The 20,938-nt window shown below is 54.5% G+C and overlaps 1 protein-coding gene across 1 annotated transcript; it reads right to left on the reverse strand.

Annotated features, from left to right (window-relative positions):
• Nucleotides 1–2,838: 2,838 nt before the first annotated feature.
• On the reverse strand, nucleotides 2,839–18,621 carry SFRP1 (secreted frizzled related protein 1). Its single transcript, XM_030509970.1, has 3 exons — nucleotides 17,947–18,621; nucleotides 13,678–13,755; nucleotides 2,839–6,798 (listed from the first exon to the last, which is right to left on the reverse strand). The coding sequence occupies exons 1-3, from the start codon at nucleotides 18,470–18,472 to the stop codon at nucleotides 6,476–6,478; spliced, it is 927 nt and encodes a 308-aa protein (XP_030365830.1). The 5' UTR covers nucleotides 18,473–18,621; the 3' UTR covers nucleotides 2,839–6,475.
• Nucleotides 18,622–20,938: the final 2,317 nt, after the last annotated feature.

Consider the following 20,938-nt stretch of genomic DNA (forward strand, 5'->3'; position numbering starts at 1 on the left):
GCAGGAGCAGCCACTGAAACAGTCGAGTGTTCTCCCTGCGATGCTACCGGTGTTGGGGGGGGAAAGGAACATTTCACTCGGGCCTTGAAGAACAGAAGAGGCTTCCTCTGTTCTGTTCACACAGCAGCCCCTCGCTGTCTCTTTAGCCATGGAGGCTGTTTTCCCACCCAGCCCCTCCTGTCCCACCGTACCCCGAACAGAGCAGCGAGCAGTGTCAATGCAGCTCCATCTGCCAGCCAAAGGAAGGAGCTTTGATTTCTGGTATTTTCCCTGCTATTATTGCTGCAAGATTGGGTTACCTGCTTGCAGAAAAGCTGATTAAATAGGGAACTCACACAGAACAGTGGATGTCTGGCCAATGACCCGATGGCAAGCCAGCTCCAGTCCCAGGCTTACCTAGAGGACCCCAGGGTGCCCTTGCTCCCAGGTCCTGCTGTTTCCAGCCCTGGTTGTGGCTGGGTTTGGGATGCGGGCCCCTCATCCATGACCTGCCACCAGCTGTGCAGCAGCAGAGCAGAGGGAGCAGCATTTCCTACATCCTTGTGCCCTCCGGCCTCACTGAGCCAGAGCTGGGACCCCCGCATCCACCTCTTCTTGATGGATCTCCTTCATGGATCTCCTTTCCACAAAGTACTGAAAGAAAAGGAACCTTTTCCTCTCCTGCCTCCTGCTCTGTCCATCACCTCAGGACATTACCTCCTGTTGATGCTCTGTACATCTCTCCTGGTCTATGTTTTGTGTGGCCAACAGAGGAGCAGGTAAATGCAAGGGGCATTTTCCCTTCCAGACATGCATCACCCCCTCATCCCGCACATTATGAATAGAGCTCCACATCAGACACACTGAGCTGGTTCCTCCTCTTCCCGAAGAGAAGAAACCCTCCCTAATTGCTCAACTCTCTTCCCAGCAGGGCTCAAAGCAGAGCAACATAGAAATTAATTGAGGGATGGGAGATGACTTTTGCATAGCATGAAAGGAAACTACATTTGTTTGTAACTTAACTACAAACTAGAGGCCAGAAACCCTATTAACAGGCAGTACTCAACAGCAGGGATGCTGGAGCAAACTAGATAAACGTTATTGGGAGGATAAATTGAGTCACAAAAGGACGATGTTTTATTTCATGCAAGATTCATACTTCAGACAAACCCAGGCTGATAGCAACCTATTGCTCCAGAACAGCTGCTGCAACCCTCACACAGGAGTCCCACCACTCAAGCAAGACCCAAGCATCCCTAAGTCCCATTCCCAGTATGGGAGCCTAAACCAAAGCACATTCAGGCTTCAGCTGCAGGTGAGCAAAGAGCTGAAGCTTTCCCCTAACTTCAGGCATTTCTCTCTACCCAGCAGTTGAGCAGGATCTGAGCACACATTGTGCTTTGAGCAGCCACCACGTCCCTGTGAGCGTTCACACGCAGGGGGAGACATAATAAACGCAGTAAGTTCAGCCCCCATAGAGCAGAACCTCCCAAAGCAGCAGGCACATCCAACACTGTACAGTCAGAGCTTCACGTCCCATTGGTGGCACATTCCTGTCCCTCGGAACACCCAACTGTCCCTAGCGAGGCAAGACTGGAGGTTGTGTCCCAGCAGAACAAAGCTTCTTAGCTTAGGCTGAGCACTTCTGCAAGTGCTTGCAACCTAAACCCCAACTCACTGTAACCATCAGTATTTGAACTGATTTCAAACGTAAAACGCACCCGTGAAGTGCACAAACATCTGTCTTTCTGCTAAGTACAGGCACCCAAGTTCTGATACAAGCAGTCTCTGATGCTTTTGGGTTTCAGTAAATGTCTCCTTGCTCTTCCATACAGCCCTGCACGAGCAGGACCCCAGTCTCTCAGGCGCTTTCCCCATAGTTCACACTGGCCACATTGCAGGTTTCAATAGACTTTTCTCATCAGAGTAACCCAAAAAATACAAGGATGGCAAATGCACCCACATGCAGCAGCTGACTGCGAGTCTCACTTTTTACATGACCTCAAAACGCATCAAGAATTGCCAGTTCCCTTTTCTAAACAGATGCTACTAAAAGCCAGTAAAGGAACTGAGCTTGGAGGATTTCAGTACATACATTGAAGAGCTCCCTGCATCTCTTCAGTCCTACCTGATGTTCACGCTTTGGTTAGTAACTACAGAAGACCCAGCAGTAGAGCACAATGCAAAGAGCCAACCTTCACCCCAATATCAAACCACCCCAGACACCAGCTCTGAGCTGGGAGCAGCAGAGCTGCAGCACCGACCTTACCTGCAGTGAGGATGCTGCTGCTGCTGCAGCCGTGGTCTGTGGCCAAAAGCACTGCAGGACGAGCTCACTGGTTATCAAACCTCACCTGGGACCAGCCATTCCCACCCCTTGGCTATTCACTCCTGATGGGTGGATAAATTACTTGGATCAAGATAACCTGGGAGCTGAAGCCAGGCCAAAGAGGGCAGTGTTCCAGGGAGCTCCTCTCCTTGTGTCCAGCAGTAACCTTCCTCCAGGAGATGGGAGGAAGGCCATTCCTGCAGACAGTACTGTCTGCTGCAAGGTCTTTGCTGCTTTCCCATCTTTGCATCAGTGTAAGCTAAAATGAGCTTCAGCTAGTTGGTGTACAACAGGGATATGTAGCGGGGAACAACTATACAGATAAACTAGTGTAATCAAACAGTAGTAATTTGACAGTAGACCTTTCTGCCTCCAACATTGTGGATCTAATACTTAAACCTTTACATCATCCCTTGCTAGGCAGCAGTGGCAAGATGCTCACAAGGAGGCAGCGCACTGGGGCCCTGGATGTCAGCACCACATGGGATGAGTAATGCAATCGATACAGAAAAGGCAATAATAAAAACAACTTTCAAAGAAAAAAAGGCATTTTATTGAGGGGTTCCTTGTTCCAATCACAGGAGAGAGAAAACAGAAGCCATAATGTGTTTATATCAACCACAAGTTTAAAACAAAGTAGAGCAATCAAGTACAGATTTCTTCATCTAAATACACTGTGAGAAAGGCAAGCAGTGCTCTGCTGCAGCAGGCGTTGTGCTCATGCAAGAGGTTCCCAAGACACCAAGATCTTGCTCTGCTCACATGCTTATGCCTCCATTGAGACGCTTAATGTCAGCGCTCCTTACCAGCTTCTACATGCTCTACCACAATTCTGAGTATTTGCCCTTCATTAGATAGTTTGCATGTAGCTTGAGCTCTTCCCACATCTCTGACATAAATGAGGCAAGCAAAGCCCTTAAATCCAAGCAGAGCTCTGCCAAGCACACCCAGCCCCTTGCCCCTTTTACTCCCGATATGCATCGGAGCATGCGTAGGGACTGGGCGTGTTATGGGAGCAAGGATGCTGCCCATGGCCACATGAGCCTGTTCCCCTGCTGCCTCTGCTGATGTCCCACACATTGGTCCTGCTTGGCAGGGCGAGTGGGAACCTGCCTCCCCACCACCCCTGCGCTGTCAGTCCTTCCCCATCACCTCACCCAAGCGCCTGCCTCCCTTTTGGGTGCACCCAAAGCAAACCCACTGCAACCCCCCTGCACCGCAGTCCCTGCACAGCCACGCAGCAGTGGCAGAACACGGTGTTACCCCATGGTAACACAGCTCTGAGCTGTGGGGCTCCCCTTGAGCCCAGCCCTGCACAACCTGCCTGCATGGCTCTCGCATCCCCCAAACCTCTTCAGAGGCATGATGCTGCGTGGCAAAAGCCTCCTGGCCTTGGCTCCCACAGCAAGGATGGATCACAGAGGAGCTGGAGGCTCAGCCCATGGAAAGCATCTTCCCTTCCCCATGTCCAGAAGGTTTCAACTGCACGGACACACCGGTGTACACAGGATGCTGTTTCTGGCTCAGGACCATGAGGAGCTTTGGCAGCATCACCCGTTGTCTGTGCACCAGGAGGGAACCCGCAGCACTGTCCATCACCACGGGGTTTATGGACTCTTGTGAACTCAATAGCCAGATTTTGCCTGCTCATCTGCCACACTTTTCTAAATGACTTATTTAAAGTTACATCAAAACAAAATGTAAAGGCACCAGAACTGCCTACACCACGGTGTTACATGAAACACTTTCCTTTTAGTGCTGCTATCGATACCAAAAGCCTCTATGGACCAAGAGAGCCTGGAGGGAAGTGGAGCGATGCCCGCCGACCCAATGGCAGCAGCTGCCAGGTCATGGAGCACTTTGGCAAGAGAATGGTAAAATTACTTTCCAGGTATCCCTGTGCCTGGAATACCACATCCCAACCTGCTCAGCAGCCCTGACTGGTTTTTCAAAGGCAAACACACAAGGTCAGAGGGGTGTTTGAAGGAACTGATAGTTTCTGAACTGCTTGTGCAGAGGAAAGCACCAGTAGCATTAACAAACACACACAATCGTTTCATGCTCTGTACTAGAGGCCACTGCACCATCACTTCACCCACTGCTGCACCCAAGGCTTGGCAAAGGCTGAAAGGGGCTCCACGCGCATGGGAAGTGGTTTGCTCTTTGGTTGGATGCTTCCTGCTGAAATGTGTGTTTTCAATGCAGTAAATCAACAGCAAGTTGCTAGAGGTGGCCAAGAGGACACCCACCAGCAGCCTGGGTGACAGCATAAAGCCTCAGCACAATGGAAGGGTTAAGCATCCCTCACTCACAACCAATTCCTCTTCCAATCGCTGCTCAGCTGTGGAGGCAAAGCTGATGGGAGGAGGATGCGGGCACTGTTGCCAAGGGTGCTCCAGGATAATCATCCTTCCAGCTCAGCTCCAGGCCCTGACCTGTGGGACAAGGCTGGATTTGTCAGCCTTCCCCATGACTGCACCTCATCAATCTGTGATGTTGAAGCCCATGGTTTATTAATTTCTTTAATTCACTGATAAAGCACATAATTATCTACAATGATTAATTTTGCATCAAAGAAAACACTACTACAAGTGGTGGCCTAAGACAACCTAGTGGGACTTTCTATAGAGCTCACATCCTAAATCCATCTCTGTTCGCTGTGAAACATGGCTCTGCAGTGCACTTGGCTTCTTCATGGAATTCTTGTACCACCAAGTCCATGGCTCTGTTTATTCCCACATGGGGAGTAGTCCCACATGGGGAACAAACAGCACTCCCAAGCTAAAGAATAATTGATTTACCAGGTTTGAGTGGGGTTGGTTTAAACCTCAAAAATGAGGGTTTGTTATTTCACTTAACTGCAATACAATAGGATTATCTCAGATGGCAAGATATTCGTTCTCTTAAGAGTAATTGTGATTGATGAGAATACTGAATGGAAGGAGGACAGTAAAATTAATGTGGAGCAAGAGGGGTCTATGGAAAAGAGAACTTGTCCAATTAACAGAATAATGAGTTTCAGCTTGGTCGATAAATGTAATCATTTGGATCCAATATTCTTTGTCTTTCATAAACTATTTGACCTCATACTAACATGACATTTTGATTAGGGAAAAAAAAAAAACAAACCCAGAATGATACAAAGCCAAGTTGTCACACACCAAACAGATAAAAACCTAGAAACTGAGAGGTCCCACAGCAACTGCAAAGAGGTAAAGACGGAGATGATGCGTTTCCCATGGCGCTCCAGAGGGACAAGTCCTTGTCCTTCTGCAATCTGGTGTTTTGCCAGCAGCCTGAAGAAACGATGAAAGCATCACTGGTGAAGTCAGGGAGTGACATGAGCTCTCTCTGTGCACATGGGCTGCCCAGCGCACGGAATGTGCCTGAGCAGCAAAGGCCACATGTGCATGGGAACCCCACCATGGAAGGTGATGTGGGGATGCTGAGGTGACCGTGGCTGCTGCTCCATCACACCGGGCAGGACCAGCATGGTAGCGGGCTCAGGGGCTCAGCTCGGTGCAGAGGCCAGCGCAGGCATGCCGGTGGCACGTCACAAGAGATGCTTGTCAGGGGGGACTCCCCAGTCCAGCTCTATCAAGGCATGACAAGGACCCCAGGGTTAAAGCTTAAACTAAGCAGGTTTAGACTACAATGGGGTTTTTTTTACAGTGAGGACAATTAGCTATGAGGAGGTTTTATCAGAGGTTGTAACAGGTTGTCCACTATTAACTTTTACTGTGAGGATAATCAGCTGGCTCTGGTTGGAACAGGAGTTACTTTAGGGCGATCCTGCAGCCACAAAGACAGGAGTAACACAGTCATGAGGGTCCTTTCTGCAAGCGTGTCACTTCCTGACATAACCTGGCCCCGCTCTGCTTGCCCTCTTTACCTGGTAGCTGCTGTTTAAATGAACATACGTATCCACACAGCAACAGGTCTCTGGATGCTGCAGGCGTGAACCGCGCGCGACCGCAGCGCCTGCTTGGTGCATGTCACACTCGTGCGGTCGGGCAGACGCCGGCAGCGGGGAGGTGGGAGCCTGGGGTCAGCAAGGGAAGCTCCAAGGAGCACAAGGTGGGAGCAGGAGGGCTCCAGCGTCCCCGCTGCACAGAGCCAGAGCGAGCCGCCGTGCCCAGGTCCAGGCAGCGGCTCCCCCATTGCCCATCACTTGAAGACAGACGGAAACGTCGGGCAATCGGGAGACTTCATCTTCTTCATGAACTTCTTGAACTCCTTGTTCTTCTTGTCCCACTTGTAGATAGCCGTCAGCAGGTACTGGGTCTTCACCTGGCGGCCCATGATGAGGAAGTTGTGGCCCAGGTTGTCCAGCTGATGGCAGGGACAGTCAGCCCCATTCTTCAGGAACAGCACCAGCTTCTTCAGGTTCTTCTTCCGGATGGGGCCCAGCTTCAGCGCCTTCCTCTTCCGCGGGACGATCATCTTGTCCCCGTTCTCCTTCTTCACTTCCTTTATGGTCATCTTCAGAGCTGGAAAACAAGCCAGAGAGAAGGGGAAAAACAATGACTCCTGAGCAGTTCACTGGCACAAAGCCTTTGCCTCCACTTCTGCATCCCCCTGCTCTCCTCTCCCAGCAATGACCTGACCTGCTGGCCACAACATGGAAACCCTCACACCTGAAGTGGAGCCATCCCCTTTACCAGGTAAAACACTGACATCCCTCTCCCTTCCCCAAAGCATGCCAGGGGCGTTTTATTTGAGAGGGAGACTTGCTCAGGCAGTGATATGCTCTTTGCTGGCAAAATGTTAGCTGAGTAAACAAGGTGATTTCCCTGCTCTAGACGCATGGAGAGACTCTTGAAAGGGCCATTTAAAAGGTCAACTTGGCCTCTCAAGCATTTGTTTGCAGTCACTCCTGGCCCTCGGGTGGCTGGGAAACAGGTTTCCAAGCAGTGAACATCTCCACATTGGAGCAGTGAAGCCCCAGCAAAGAGCTGTGTCTATGGGAGCAGTGCAGAGGCAGAGCCAAGCAGGGCAGCCACGTGCCTGCGCCTTCCACCTACAGCCTCCATGGAAAATACTTTCCTCTTTGGGCTCAGCATTTTCTCCCAGTTAATTCCACTCAAATCCCACTGTTCCTTTAGCCATGACCATGAAAAGGAATTCAGTGTACATGGGAAAAATGATGAAAATGTGTTGTACATTAAAGCATCACTTCTGTGCCATTTGGCTCTGCCTCCGTTTTGGGGAAAAGCACATGTGGCCAAAAATTACTAACATATTTCCATCATTTGGGAGTTCACTTCATAGCTGTAGATAAATAGCGCTCGGATAGGTGATGAATTGTCTGCTGTCCCCTCTCATTTGACTCTCAGAGCCTGTGCAGCAGACAGTGTGCGGAATCCTGTGGCTCTGGCAGGGAGATTGGTCCCCGCAGCATCGTTCCTTGAAGTCTTGTTCTGCTGGAACTTGGAGCAATGAACACACATTGCTCTCTGGACGGCAGCTCTGCTCACCATTCCAGACAGGAATGTCAGCAAGACAGCACAATGACAACCCTAAGGCAGCAGGATCGCCCTCCTGCCCTCAGCCACTGCACTGGAGCAATGGGATTTATCTGCCCGTGTGCCAAAAGCACCTGCTGTGTTTGCCAAGAGCCCTGTTGTGTTGTGCTGTTCCTGTACAAGAAAAGCAACCCAGGACTGGAAACCTGAGCGAAGCTTTCATTCCATCTGTTTTCCAAATTGAGGATGTTTAAGGAGCGGAAAGGACTCCAGCTTTAAGGAGCTAAAGACACTGAACCAGATCAGTTTGCAACAGCTCTGGAAAATGAAGCAAGTAGTTTTCAGGCAGCTCTAAGCTCCATGACATTAACTGGGCAACAGCAGCAGCATCCTGCAATGGGAACCTCTATTTCTTTATCCTTTCTGACTCTAAACTCTTGCACTAAGCACAGCGGTTGCCCGAGCAGGAGGAATGGTTTAATACCAGCCATAAGAGACTTCTCCAAAATGGCTTGTTTGCAAATTGCTTTGCTCTGATCACCGCAAGTTTAGATCCTTGTTACTAGAGGAAGAAAACAATCTGGCAGAGGAGAAACTGTTCAGCTCCAAGTACCACAGCCTACGGGAGACAAAGAGGGTCTGGCGACCCTGTGCTGTGAGAGCTGTTACCTGTGCACAAGCCGCTGATGCAGGTTTAGGGAGCTGCCCATAAGAACTAAGCCATAAGAACTAAGAACTCCTCCAAACCTCACTGGTGCAAAGCAGCACACAGAGCCACGACCAGACAATGCCAACCCACGAGGAGGCTGAGCAGGGGTGCAAACAGGTTGTGTAGGGCTCTGCTCTCCCCCAGTAGTGATGCCTTTCTTGTCATCAGCAACAACGGGTTCAAACTGAAACAGGGGAAGTTCAGGTTAGATATAAGGAAGAAGTTCTTCCCTGTGAGGGTGCTGAGGCGCTGGCACAGGGTGCCCAAAGTGGTGAATGCTCCATCCTTGGCAGTGTTCAAGGCCAGGTTGGACAGAGCCTTGGGCAACATGGTCTAGTGTGAGGTGTCCCTGCCCATGGCAGGTGGTTGGAACTAGATGATCTTAAGGCCCTTTCCAACCCAAACCTGGATTCTATGATAACAGAGGGAGTTTGCACAGCCACCCAGGTAAAACTCGGCGTGGCTCAAGGAATACCAGGTTTTGACGTGGACTAAGCAGCCACACAAGCCAGAACAACAAGGGCATTACAACCACTGCTCAGTTTTCACCCATCTGCCAGTGACCCGGCTCCCAGCCCCGCTGTGCTCCCCTATTCAGGCCACATTCCCCAAGCTCGGACCCGCTTTATGGGCACAACAGGGCTGGACCCGCAGCTCTGGCATCCTCCCGCACATCAGCAGCGCGGCGCCTGAGGGCACATTCACTCCCTGCTGCACACCCAGCTCAGAAGCTCATCCACCACCACAGCTGGAGGCAGCCCTTTGGCTCGTGGGCTTCCTAAGACATAAAGGATTTGGCATGGGGAGCATCATGCGCCTCGCCTGGCATCCCCCCCGGCCCTGGGAATGCCGCCGCCAGCAGTAGGGAAGGCTCAGGCGGGATGGATCGAGACTTGGCTCCAGGATGCAAGTGAGCTGCCAAAGCAAACAGCTTCCTCCTGGGGAGCCCCAGCCTCTCCGCTCCCCCTGCGCCACACCGGGTCCGTCTCAGCACCGAGCAGAAGAGCCAGAATTGCCTCCGAGACCCCAGGATGCGCTTGCTCGCACAGACTCAATCCTCAGCCGTGGCTGCAAGGAGGGAGCTGAGAGACATTGAGGTGCTGGAGCGGGGCCAGAGAAGGGCACCGGAGCTGGTGCAGGGCCTGGAGCACAAGTGTGATGAGGAACGGCTGAGGGACCTGGGGGGGTTTAGTCTGGAGAAGAGAAGGCTCAGGGGGGACCTTATCGCTCTCTGCAACTGCCTGACAGGAGGATGGAGCCAGGAGGGGGCTGGTCTCTGCTCCCAAGGAACAAGGGATGGGACAAGAGGAAACAGCCTCGAGCTGCACCAGGGGAGGTTTAGATGGAGATGAGGAACAATTCCTTCCCCAAAGGGTGCTCAGGCATTGGAACAGGCTGCAAGTGTTCCCAAATCGTGTAGCCGAGGCCCTCAGTGCCATGGGTTAGTGGTGGCCTTGGCAGCGCTGGGTTAACAATTGGACTCGATGATCTTAAAGCTCTTTTCCAACCTGGTTGATTCTATGATTCCAGTGGCAGCTCCCCATCACCAGCCACAGCTCCCACTGGCAGAGAGTGATGCACCCCCCTTAGACCAAGCCAGGAACTGGGTCCCAGTGACAAACAGCTCGCATGAGGTGGAAGCAGAGCTCTGCTCTCCCTAATGCAGAGAGAACAGGGAGTGCTGGAGATATAAAAATGTCCTTTTTTATTTCTACTAATACGAGACTGTGTGTATGAAAGTGTTTGCTCACTCGGAGTGAAATTACTCTTGGCAGCAGCAGCACCAAAGGCCCCGCAGAGCTTTGGTTGGGGTCCAGCCTGACAAAGCACAACTCGTGTTTCACCACTTGGAACAATTCCTATCAAACTCCCTCCAGCTCCAGCTTCCCAGCATGGGGGAAGAGGAATCCCAGGCAAACCGGGAACACCGTGTTAGTGCTGCCTATTCCAACACCAGCATCAGGGCTCAAGTGCCACAACCCCAAGGGATGCACGGTACCGGGGTGACCACAGGCACCCCACTCATTGTCCCCACCACAACCGTGCTCCACAGGCATCTCCAGCCCCTCTTCATCATCACGCTGGAGCCTGGGATCATCTCTGCTGCTCTCCTGCCTGCACAGGCAGGGGCCCCATTCCAGCACCTCAGGGGCAGGGGAGGGAACATGAGAGAAGGGAAAGCTCTGCTGTTCCTTCAGCCTCATTGCTCCTTCCTTTAGAAATCACTCAGAAGGAGGAAACCTGCCAGAAGACACATTAGGGCTGTAACGGGAGAAGGCTGCAGGCAAGGAGCTGTCAGTCAGGGGGAAAAATAAACAGCATGTATTGATTGCACTGCAGTCTCCAGTGCAGCGAGAGCCCTAGAGCAGGATCCCCTCAGACCCCAGAGAAAGGGCAGAAACAATAAATAAAATCACTAAGAGAAACAGAGAGAGGAATGAAGCCAGGGCCAGCCCAGCCTGCACAAGGAGGGAGGAACAAGCCCTGGCTGCAGCACAGGGAGGCTGGCGGCTGTGGGAGAGTGATTGCATCTTCATCCTGCATCCACCACAGCCCCCAGAGCTGCACCAAAAGCTGAACTCCAGTTAGCCCAGTGCCCCTGAGCTGGTCCTTCCACTGTCTGAAGGGGGCTACAAGGGTGCTGGGGAGGGACTCTTCATCAGGGACCATAGTGATAGGACAAGGGGTGATTGGTTCAAACTGAAACAGGGGAAGTTCAGGTTGGAGATAAGGAAGAAGTTGTTCCCTGTGAGGGTGCTGGCCCAGCAGCTCATCCAAGGCCCTCTCCTGGGATATGGAAGAAAGGTCCCTTTTCCTCACAGTCTCCCCATGCTCACGGCTGGATGCAGCTCTCTTCCTTCGCTCCTCCAGACCAGCATCACTCCCAGGGCTGTTGCACAGCCACCTCCCACCCTGGCACATCCACGGTGGACAAAGCGCTCCTCGTGTCCTGTCTGTAACCGGGATATAAGTGAAACCCCGCAATAACACTGCTGCAGGGACCAGGGCAGCACACGTTAGTTTAAACATTTATTGTTTAAACATACATGTCTGGCTTTGATGAGGGTCTGTAACCTGTCAGCTGCCAGTGTTTACCTTGGTGGATGTGCAGGAGAAATCTCAGCCTCAAGGGCTGGGAGTTTATTCTAGTGCCAGATAAACAGCTCTCCTTGAGAAATCACCCCATGACAGTAACTAAACAAAGACCCAAGGGCCACGCACTGTGCTTTGAGAGAACTTCCTGAAGTCAATGCTGGGACATCCCCAAGAGCATCCTGCACTGCCTTCCCTTGTAGGGCATGAGAGCTGCATCACATCTCTTCCCTTGCTCCTGCTTCTCAGCCTGGGCACATCTGGAGGCAGCACTACCCGCACCCAGGACCCTCCTGGATGGGAGGAAACCCACAGTGATGGAAGGAAGAACACAATGAAACCTACACCAGTGAAAACCCATGCGAGCGAGCTCCCCACCGCGACCGGGTCTGGTGGCAAGGAGGAGCCGGGTGACAACAGCATATCCGAGCCACAACCAGTTTTCCATTGTGAAGGCAGAGTGACAGTTCTCCCCTATATTTGCTGCTCCTGGTACATGGTAACACTATATCTGGCCACTGCCCAGGGAGCCGCTTGCCAAGAAACATTTCCATCCTCTGGATGCTGTCACCACAAAATTTCCCAATAACCAACATACTCTGTGGGCAATTCAGCGTCTCGAGCCACCGAGGCCATGAATTCTTCTGGTTTGGCCTCTACTCCCTGTTGTGTAACTGTCCCGGAGCTCGGGAGGATATTTAGCAGCAGAGGCTGATGACAAGCATGTGGTTGAACTTGTATTTCCCTTTCCAGCACTTGCCCACCAGTGGGACATCACCTCAGCTTGCTCCTTGTGTGGGGAAGCAACAGGTATCGCAGTGATCCATCAGCAACGGAGACACTGCTGCCACCCTGCCCTCGTTCCTGCTGTGGGATAGAGGTCCCCATGCCCAGAGCCCCTGGATCCAAGAGCACAGAGCAGTCTCTCCCCAGGGATGCAGTGGGGCAGCTCCTGTTCACCTCAGCATAGAGGCGTGCACAGCCCCATGGTGAGGTGAAGAGCAAACCCCATTCCAAGCCATTGAACTCACACATCCATTACCCGGCCCAGCCAGGAGCACACACATTCCTGGGAACTATTACATGGGTGTTCCCGTTGATGCTTTTCCCTGTTAGGAAAAGTCTCGGCTGAACTTAGGACTTTCAGCATACCAAACCCGCGGGAGAGCGGAGAATTCATTTCCAGCAGAAAGGGGAACACGCCAGCATGCAGAGCAGGTTTGGGTTTGCATAGTGCGCTCTGGCGCAGGGCATATTCAAGTGCTAATCCCCAAGGAATGCACACCTTGTTCAATATGCCTTTAATAACCTTCCGGGAAAGTTACATACACCAGAAAGGATGTCAAAACCAGTTAATTCTGGGTTTGATCTGAGAAAGCTAATAATTCTCCCTGCGATACTTTCTGCTTTCAAATGAAGTTCTGTTTACCTACAATTGTCTGACTCACTCTCTCATAATACATTTAAGACACAGCTTTCTAGTAGCTCTGCATTTTTTTAAGCTCACTGCTTGGCTTTGGGACTGGCTTTCGGGTTTTTACACCTAGGTTTGACATGAGCACTTTCATAAAACAAAACCCAGCAGTAACAGCAGCCTGGAGGAAGCTGCTTTACCCCTTCAAGCAAGCAGGATGAGGGCCCATGCTACCCACCAGTCTTGCAAGTACAGAACAGCAGGGTTAAGTTACAAACCCCACTGAGTCCACCAAAGAACAGGCACTGCTGCTTCTGCCCCATCCCCAGACCCACACCACCCTGTTCCCTGCTTGCAGCAGCAGCAGGGCCCCACAGCATCACCGCATGATCCCACACATGGCTCCTCATCCCGCCGGGGCAGGGGGATGCTCAGCACCACAGATGGGTGACGGAGGAGCACAGGCACTGGGAGCCGTTGTCCCCATCCCTGGGCGCACTGGGATGCAGGAGCCGGACACATCCTGGATGTGTCCAGCCCTGTCCCATCCGCCACTGATGCGCGCCGACACTGACATCTAGAGGCACGCTGGCCTCGCCTCGGGGAAGGACGGGGCTGCCTGCAGGCGACACGGCCACACCGCTGGCCACACCACGCAGGGACACAGTGGTCCTGCATCCCTCCTTACCGAACTCGCTGGCACACAGATGCTCCACGATGGCCTCCGACTTCATCTCGTTGTCGCAAGGGGGACACACGGTTGTTCCTGGCAAGAGGAGAGAAGAAGTGGTGAGGAGTCGGCTCAAAAGGCACTGCAGAGACAGGCTGCCTGTGCTGCCACACCGCTGCCCTCAAAGGGAGCCCAGGCGGCCCCCCATGGGGTCCCAGCCCCACAGAGCAGCACCCTGCTGTGGGTTGGGAGCCATCCATCAGCTCATGGGGCAGCTCTGGCTGCAGGCAGCCTCCTGCCAGCTCCTTTCCAGCATCGCCTGGCCATTCCATGGCCAGGAACAGGCAGTGCCAAGAGCAAGGGCAGTGCTGGCAAGGAGAGGGGTGTTGAGGGCCAGGCACTCGGCTGAGGGCAGCCGCTCGCCGTGGGGCATGGCCCACGGCCCGCTCACGCTCCCTCCTCACGCCGTGCCAAGCAGGGACACGGTGCCCAAGCCCTGCCCGGCAGGAGGACGGTGCCCTCATGCTGAGGGGCTGCCCCAGAGCCAGGCAGGGGGGTCAGGACTGGTTCCCTCTTAGTGGTGGGGATTGCTGCATAGCAAGCCCATAGAGCAGCACTGGTTGGTGATGGATGCACCGCTCTCATACCCTGCTTTAGAAGCTCCTCCAGCACAACCCCACAAGCAGACATCTTGCTGTTTGTGTTTTGGGCCCGGCTATACCCCACAGCCCGTGGGGCAGCCCCATGGCTCCAGCAAAGCAGAGCCACCACATCACCCTCTTGGGAACCGCCAACCCAGGAGGTTTCATTGGGATCATGCAGGGAGCAAAGCTCACGTCACCCAGACACTAAGATCCGTTTCCAGGTTCCCATCTCCAAGTGGAGCAGAGACCACCCAGAGGCACGGGCACAGATCCGTGTGGATGAGTTTATTGAGCCGGAAGATGCTGCTTCTGCTCCTGGTCCAGCAGGATGAGGGCTCATTCCCACACAAGGGAGTTATTCTTGGGGCTGGCGCCGCAGCGAAACATCTGCAGGTCCCTGCGTGCAGACACGGCGCTCGCCCCGTCCAGCAAAACCCACAGCGCTGCTGGACCAGACACCAGAGAGCTCTCCCAGAAGGAGGGTGCAGAGCCACGACCCATGCCACCTACAGAGCCGAGCCTCCCCAGTCACAGATGCCCCACAGGGTTTCAGGCGAGACATTTGTTTTCTGTGGCTTGTTCTTCCCCTCTTGCCTCCCTCCCAATGTGTCCTGTGCCAAATGCTAATTCCTGGGGTCATGCACCACGTCTTTATTAATCACACATGCAGAGCAACCGGCCCTCCAATAGCCCTGATGTGCACAGGTCACACGGCAGCCTTTGCAGCCCCCAAAAGCTGATGCCTGGTGCCTCCATCCCTGTTGGAGCTGCCTGTCTCCTGGGGAAATGCCCTTCCCAAAACCCTAAAGCACTATTGCCACGTTCACCCGTCTCAGCCCAGAGTGACACAGGCAGGAACCAGACTTTGAGGGTGTGATGACGTCCCCATCGCTTTATTTTTAACATCAGCAGTCGGGATGCTTCCCCCCGGGCTGCACATTGGATGAGAGGGAGAGGGGATGCTCGCAGGAGGGTGACAGCCGCAGCAGCCTGTCTGCTGCAGTGCCAGGAGTTAGTGAGTGTGCTGGGGACCACCCTTGGGAACAGACGGGTACCTGCCAGTGTCAGTTCATCTCCACATATCCCATTGTGCAAAGAACTTCCATGTGCTTCAGCAGCCAAAGTGCCGCTAGAACACGGGCCAGACAGACAACGTGGAAGCTACTGCTGAGCCCACCCTATGAGCTTTGCAGGCAACCAAAGGAATAAAATAAGAATAAATTGGAAAATCGGAGTCATTGTTCCCTGGCGGAACACAGGCTTTGCTCCAGCAGCCCCCAGGAAGGCTCTGGCACTAAGGACATGGGGACCCCACCGTGCTGCAGCAGGGCCAGCAGACATCCATGGGGCAGCGCATCCATCCCCTTCCCACCAGCGACACGGCTGCCAGACATGTCCTGCCAGTGTTCTGCTCCCCATGGACAAGACCTTTCCCTGTGGCTCTGTGGATGCCATCGGCCATGCACGCATCCCACTGCCGCATCCCTGCCATGGCACTAATGCACCGTGCCAGGGGGTGCCATGGTACCCAGCGCTCGCCATGGCACAGACGTGCCTGCAGGGCTCATGGGGACACTGTCCCCATGCTCCTCTCCTATGGGACACCCCATCACCCCAAGGTCAGGAACCCAGCCATCTCCTGCCATTGACAGTTCTACTCCAAGCACAACCTTCGCCTGCTTCCAGCCCGCTTCTTCCCTGCTGACCATTTTCTAATGCCTGGCTTTAGAGCCAGCTTACTCCAGGGGCAGGAGAAGGAATGTGTAATACTATATTAATCTGCAGCTCCCCTGATGCATCCTGTGGGCCTGCAGGCTTTACCGCCTCGTGCTTAAGGAGAAAGGAATTCAGCAGGTCAGCTCTTTGAGAGGCAGAAACAAATTCCAATTTCGAGGTGTTAATGGGGAAAAAATACTGAAAGGGCTCGTTCTTATTAGTGCCCAGAGAAAAGGGGGGACACTGCTGGGTTCTGACCCTCTTTGAATCAACAGGAAACACACCCCAGTGCTCAAGACCAAAGGGGTCCCACCTGAGTGTCCCACCTCAATGCTGCTGTCAAGACAGGTCCGAAAGGTGATCACTAAGTTAATTGTTTAACTACACAAGGAAAAGCCGAGCAGATGCTGCTTATTTAGAAGACTGTTCCCAGGTCTTGGGTGATTAATGTAGACATTAATGAACGACCTGTGAACAGCTCAAACAGTGTTTTGGACCTTGGAAGGGGCAGTTCTTCAGCAAGCTCAGATCTGGCTGCCCAAGGAGCAAGCTTGGCTGCAATCCCTGGGGAATAAAAGTGACCTTTGTACCCACAGCACAGGACACGGTTGTGGTCTTGACCAAGGGTCTAGGTTCACATGGGACAGATGAATTTAGAGCCTTCCTGGAAAACAAAGAGCTTCCTCCAGCAATCGCATTAGCGAGCACGAGCCACGGCAAGGAGGCCAGCATCGGTGCCGCAGGGGGAGAAGACGGATCCACAGGGAGCAGCCAAACCTCAACCCCTGCACAGGCACACGCGTCTCACCCCATTGCCTTTACATGCCCCTGCTGAGACACGACGGGTTGCTGCCCTTCTATTCCATGACTCCGAAGTATGAGTCCCGCTGGGATGAGCAGGATAACATTGCACAGTCCCCGGCGGGCTGGGTGAGCGCTCCCAGCCCAGCACAACGTGAAGCCTTTGTCTGTGATAGTAACTGCACACAAGTGACCACTGCAAAGGGCCATCTCCTGTCCAGATTAGCTCTGGACACAGCACAGAAGCCACAGCAGTCACCCAGCCCCATGCACAGGTCCCCATCCCCGAGCGCCTGCATCATCCCCTGTGAAATCAGGAATACCCATCCCTTCCAATGGGGCTCCGCACACGGGAAAGCATCACACTTTTACAGCCCTCTGCCTTCTCCCTCTGCAAATATCCCTTCCCGAGTGCTCCGAAGCGGAATGCCGGAGCGACACCAGGATAATCAGTTATTGTAAAAGTTTTCAGCAACAAGCCACACTTATTGCAACTCGCACAAACAAGCCAGGCTGGCACTCGACAGCCCTGCCACACGCACGGGAGCAAACAAGAACCATGTCCCCTTTCCCCAGCCCCTTCTGGATGAGCCTCCTGCCTCCTTGCCAGCACAGAGCCCATTCGAGGAGGGCTGGATCCCCACTGCGCACGCAGCCTCTCACCCCAGGGCTGCTCAGGAACTGGGGATCCCTCAACACTGCACCAGTGTTACTGTCACTGTTGACTCTGGTCAGGCAGCGCTTTCTGGGAGGGGGGGGACACACCACACATCCTTGTGCTGCCAAGAACAGCAGGAGCCCAGCTTGGGAGAGAAACCGCTGCCACAGCAGAGCAGCACCTGGAGGATGGAGGGTCGGAGCCCTGGTCCATTATGGAGCCCAGCATGGGGAGCAAAGCAGCCGCACACCCCCCTTGCCCCTGCACCATCTGCCCCAGGGCTTGGCTCCGGGATAGATGGATCCTGCCCTCCTCAGGGGCTGCAGGCTGCCAAGGGCAGAGTTGGGGTGAGACTCCTCCTGCCCCAAGACCCTTTTAGTCCCCCACAGCCCCTCCTGGGCCAGCACTTGCCCCATCCACCCAGAGACAAGCACCAGGAGCAGAGCTGCAGCACCGGTCACACCTTACCTTTGGGCCTGGAGACCTCAGTGGCGTTGGGGGCTGTCATGGCAATGCAGACATCATCCTGGGGAAACTGGTCACACTTGAGCATCTCGGGCCAGAAGAAGCCAAAGAACTGCATGACGGGCTCGCAGGAGTCACGCACGGCCTCGCAGAGCCAGCGGCACGGGTACACCGGCCGGTCCAGGCAGACGGGGGCAAAGAGGGAGCAGAGGAAGACCTGGGTGCCCATGTGGCAGTTCTTGTTGAGCAGTGGCACCCAACTGCTCGCCTGATGCTTCACCTCGGCCATGGTCTCGTGGTCCAGCAGGTTGGGCAGCACCATCTTGTCGTAACCCACGCTGTGGCACAGCCGCAAGTCGGCGGGGATGGCCACGCACTGGTGGGGCTTGGCATAGAACCGCCCGCCCGGGTACGGGCCCAGGTCGGACTGGTAGCTCACATAGTCGTACTCACTCGCCCCACCGCACGCCAGCAGCCCGGCGCCCAACCACACCAGCGCCCGCAGCGCGGCGCCCCGCACGCTGCCCATCGCCGCGACGGTAGCCCCGACGGCGCCGCCCGCTGCCGGGGCCCCTCCGCTGCGCCCTGCCCGGGGGCCCCCCCGGCGCGTTGCCCGCAGCCGGCGCCCCTTTCCCCGGTCGGAGCCGTTCGGACCCGCCGCTGCCTCCGCCCCGGCCCCGGTCTGGCCCCGCCGCGCCGCGCCGCGGGTTTGTGAGCCCCCGGCAGCCAATCAGAGCGGCGCAGCCCGCCGCGCGCTCGCCCGCGGCTGTCAATCAACAGCCCCAAGAGCCAATCAGAAGCCAGACCCGACAGGCCCCGCCCCACCCCGCCCGGCCCCGACGGCGCCGAGCGCCCCCGGGCCGGGAGCTCCGTGCCCCGGGTCCCCCCCTCCGCCGGTCCCCGTTCACCGGCAGGTGCCGTGTGCGGCCGGCGGGGCTCGGGGGCACCGGGATACCCCCGGGACACACAGCCCCGAGGTCCAGGCGCTCGGCAGCGGCTTCCCCAAGGCTGCAGATGTGTGTGAGGAGCTGGCCTGGGCCGTGTAAAGTGATTTCCCTGTGGACAAATTCCAGCAAAACCTGTGGTATTTGGGGAAAAAAAAACTCGAAAGAAAAAAAAAAAAAGGCAGGAGAGAAGTTGGTCTGTTTCTTAAAGAGGAATCGCACCTGGGAAAGCGGGCTCCGGTCCTGCCAGGGCAGCGGCAGCTGTGCGAAAACACCGGCCTCTGTGCCACACCGGCAGCGTCCTCTGTGCGACAGCAGCAGCCTCTGCTCCCCAGGAGCATCCTGTGCTCCCCAAGCAGCATCCTCTGTGCGACAGCAGCATCCTCTGCTCCTCAGCAGCATCCTCTGTGCGGCGGCAGCAGCATCCTCTGCTCCTCAGGAGCATCCTCTGCTCCCCCAGTGCATCCTCTGCTCCCCAGACAGCATCCTCTGGGCAACAGCAGCATCCTTTCCTCCCCAGCAGCATCCTCTGTGCAAAAGCAGCATCCTCTGCTCCCAAGCAGCAGCAGTGCCAGCCCCTCACCACCTTGTGCAAGAAAAGGGCATGTGTAGAGAGGATGAGCAGCACTGTCAGCCACAGGTCCAGAGCTCCATGGGGGGATTGCTCCTGCCAGCTTCTCAGGCCACAGCTGCAGCCACGCATCCTGCTTGGAGAGAAGCGGGAGATGCTTGGCACTGCACGGCATGGCACGGCGCTGGGGCACAGGCCAGCCCTGCTCACCGCAGTGGGCAGGCACGGGCTGATGCTCTCCCGAGGGCCTGCAGTGACTTGCTGCCCTCCAAAGCCAGGAGCTGGGCACACTGTGGTCCTCTGCACAAGCTGGGGCAGAAGGAGCCATCTCAGTCCCCACATGCTCAAGATCTGGCCATCGAGTGTCCCTGGAGCTCCCCTGAGCTCCTTCCTCTGAACTCATGCAACACTCCCGTTACTCTTGCTGCCTTTTGCTTCAACAGCTTGTGCTGTTTAAGACAGGAACTACACCTCATTGAGAGGTAAATGGAAGAGGCTCTGTAGCCTGGAAGCGTGAAAGAGCCACTTTCACCTGCGGGCCAGCAGACGACAGAGGCCAGTTAGCACTGCTAATGAAGTGGAGAATTCAGCAGTAAACCAGAGGAGCCTGCGCCATAAGTGCCAGCAGCTTAAGAGGGAACTGGATGGAGCGGACCCTCTCCTGCTGCTTGGGCTCAGGAAATGGGAGCAAAGCATTGAGCACTGCACCAAGAAACAGCTGCGAAATGGACTTCTCATCCCTTGGGAAATTCTGGCAGCCTAGAAGTTGCTTTTACCCAAATCAGTTTAGAAACACTGGAACATCTCATGAGAATGTAGAAAACACAGCAGCGTTCCCATAGCGTGGTACCCAGAGCAGGGCACTGAGCTGCTCGAGGGCTCTTTGCCTGAACTGCTCTCAAGAATCTTTATTTGCACCCCAGTGTTACAACCTCTGGTCCAGAATGTGACCCCTGCTCGTCTGGAGCACTCAGAACCAAACTGTGCAAGTAGCTCTTCACTTGCGATTGTAAGTCCCAGAGCATCTCCATTCTCAGTGTGGCAATGGGTGTGCTTTACTTGGCAGCGCTATACTCCTTCTATTCCCCATACTACAGGCTGAGCAGAGCCATAGAAACATGATAGTGACAGAAACATCATAGGTGGGATGGGGACTTTGGGAAACTCTGGTTGGGAAGTTGGGGAGCTCTCCAAAGGCAGCAGTAACACCGTGATAAAAACAGTTGGGATTCTGGTTATCCCCAGCAGCATTCTCTGTGTGACAGCAGCATCCTCTGCTCCCCAGCAGCATCCTCTGTGTGACAGCAGCATCCTCTGCTCCCCAGCAGCATCCTCTCTGCAACAGCAGCATACTACAGGCTGAGTAGTGCCATAAAAACATGATAGTGATAGAAACATCATAGGTAGGATAGGGACTCAGCAAATACCACATGGAGCAGGGAAAACATCTTGTCATGGACACTACAGTGATGTGTGCTGT

This window comes from Strigops habroptila, chromosome 21, assembly GCF_004027225.2.
Source record: "Strigops habroptila isolate Jane chromosome 21, bStrHab1.2.pri, whole genome shotgun sequence".
In the NCBI taxonomy this organism is placed as follows: Eukaryota; Metazoa; Chordata; class Aves; order Psittaciformes; family Psittacidae; genus Strigops; species Strigops habroptila.

Excerpts from the sequence above, each read along its gene's own strand:
- SFRP1 (XM_030509970.1), bottom strand. The coding sequence starts at position 18,472 with ATGGGCAGCGTGCGGGGCGCCGCGCTGCGGGCGCTGGTGTGGTTGGGC. Across the intron at positions 13,756-17,946 it reads TGAGGTCTCCAGGCCCAAAG|GAACAACCGTGTGTCCCCCT; the intron begins GTAAGGTGTGAC and ends TCCTCTTGCCAG. Across the intron at positions 6,799-13,677 it reads TCTGTGTGCCAGCGAGTTCG|CTCTGAAGATGACCATAAAG; the intron begins GTAAGGAGGGAT and ends CTTGTTTTCCAG.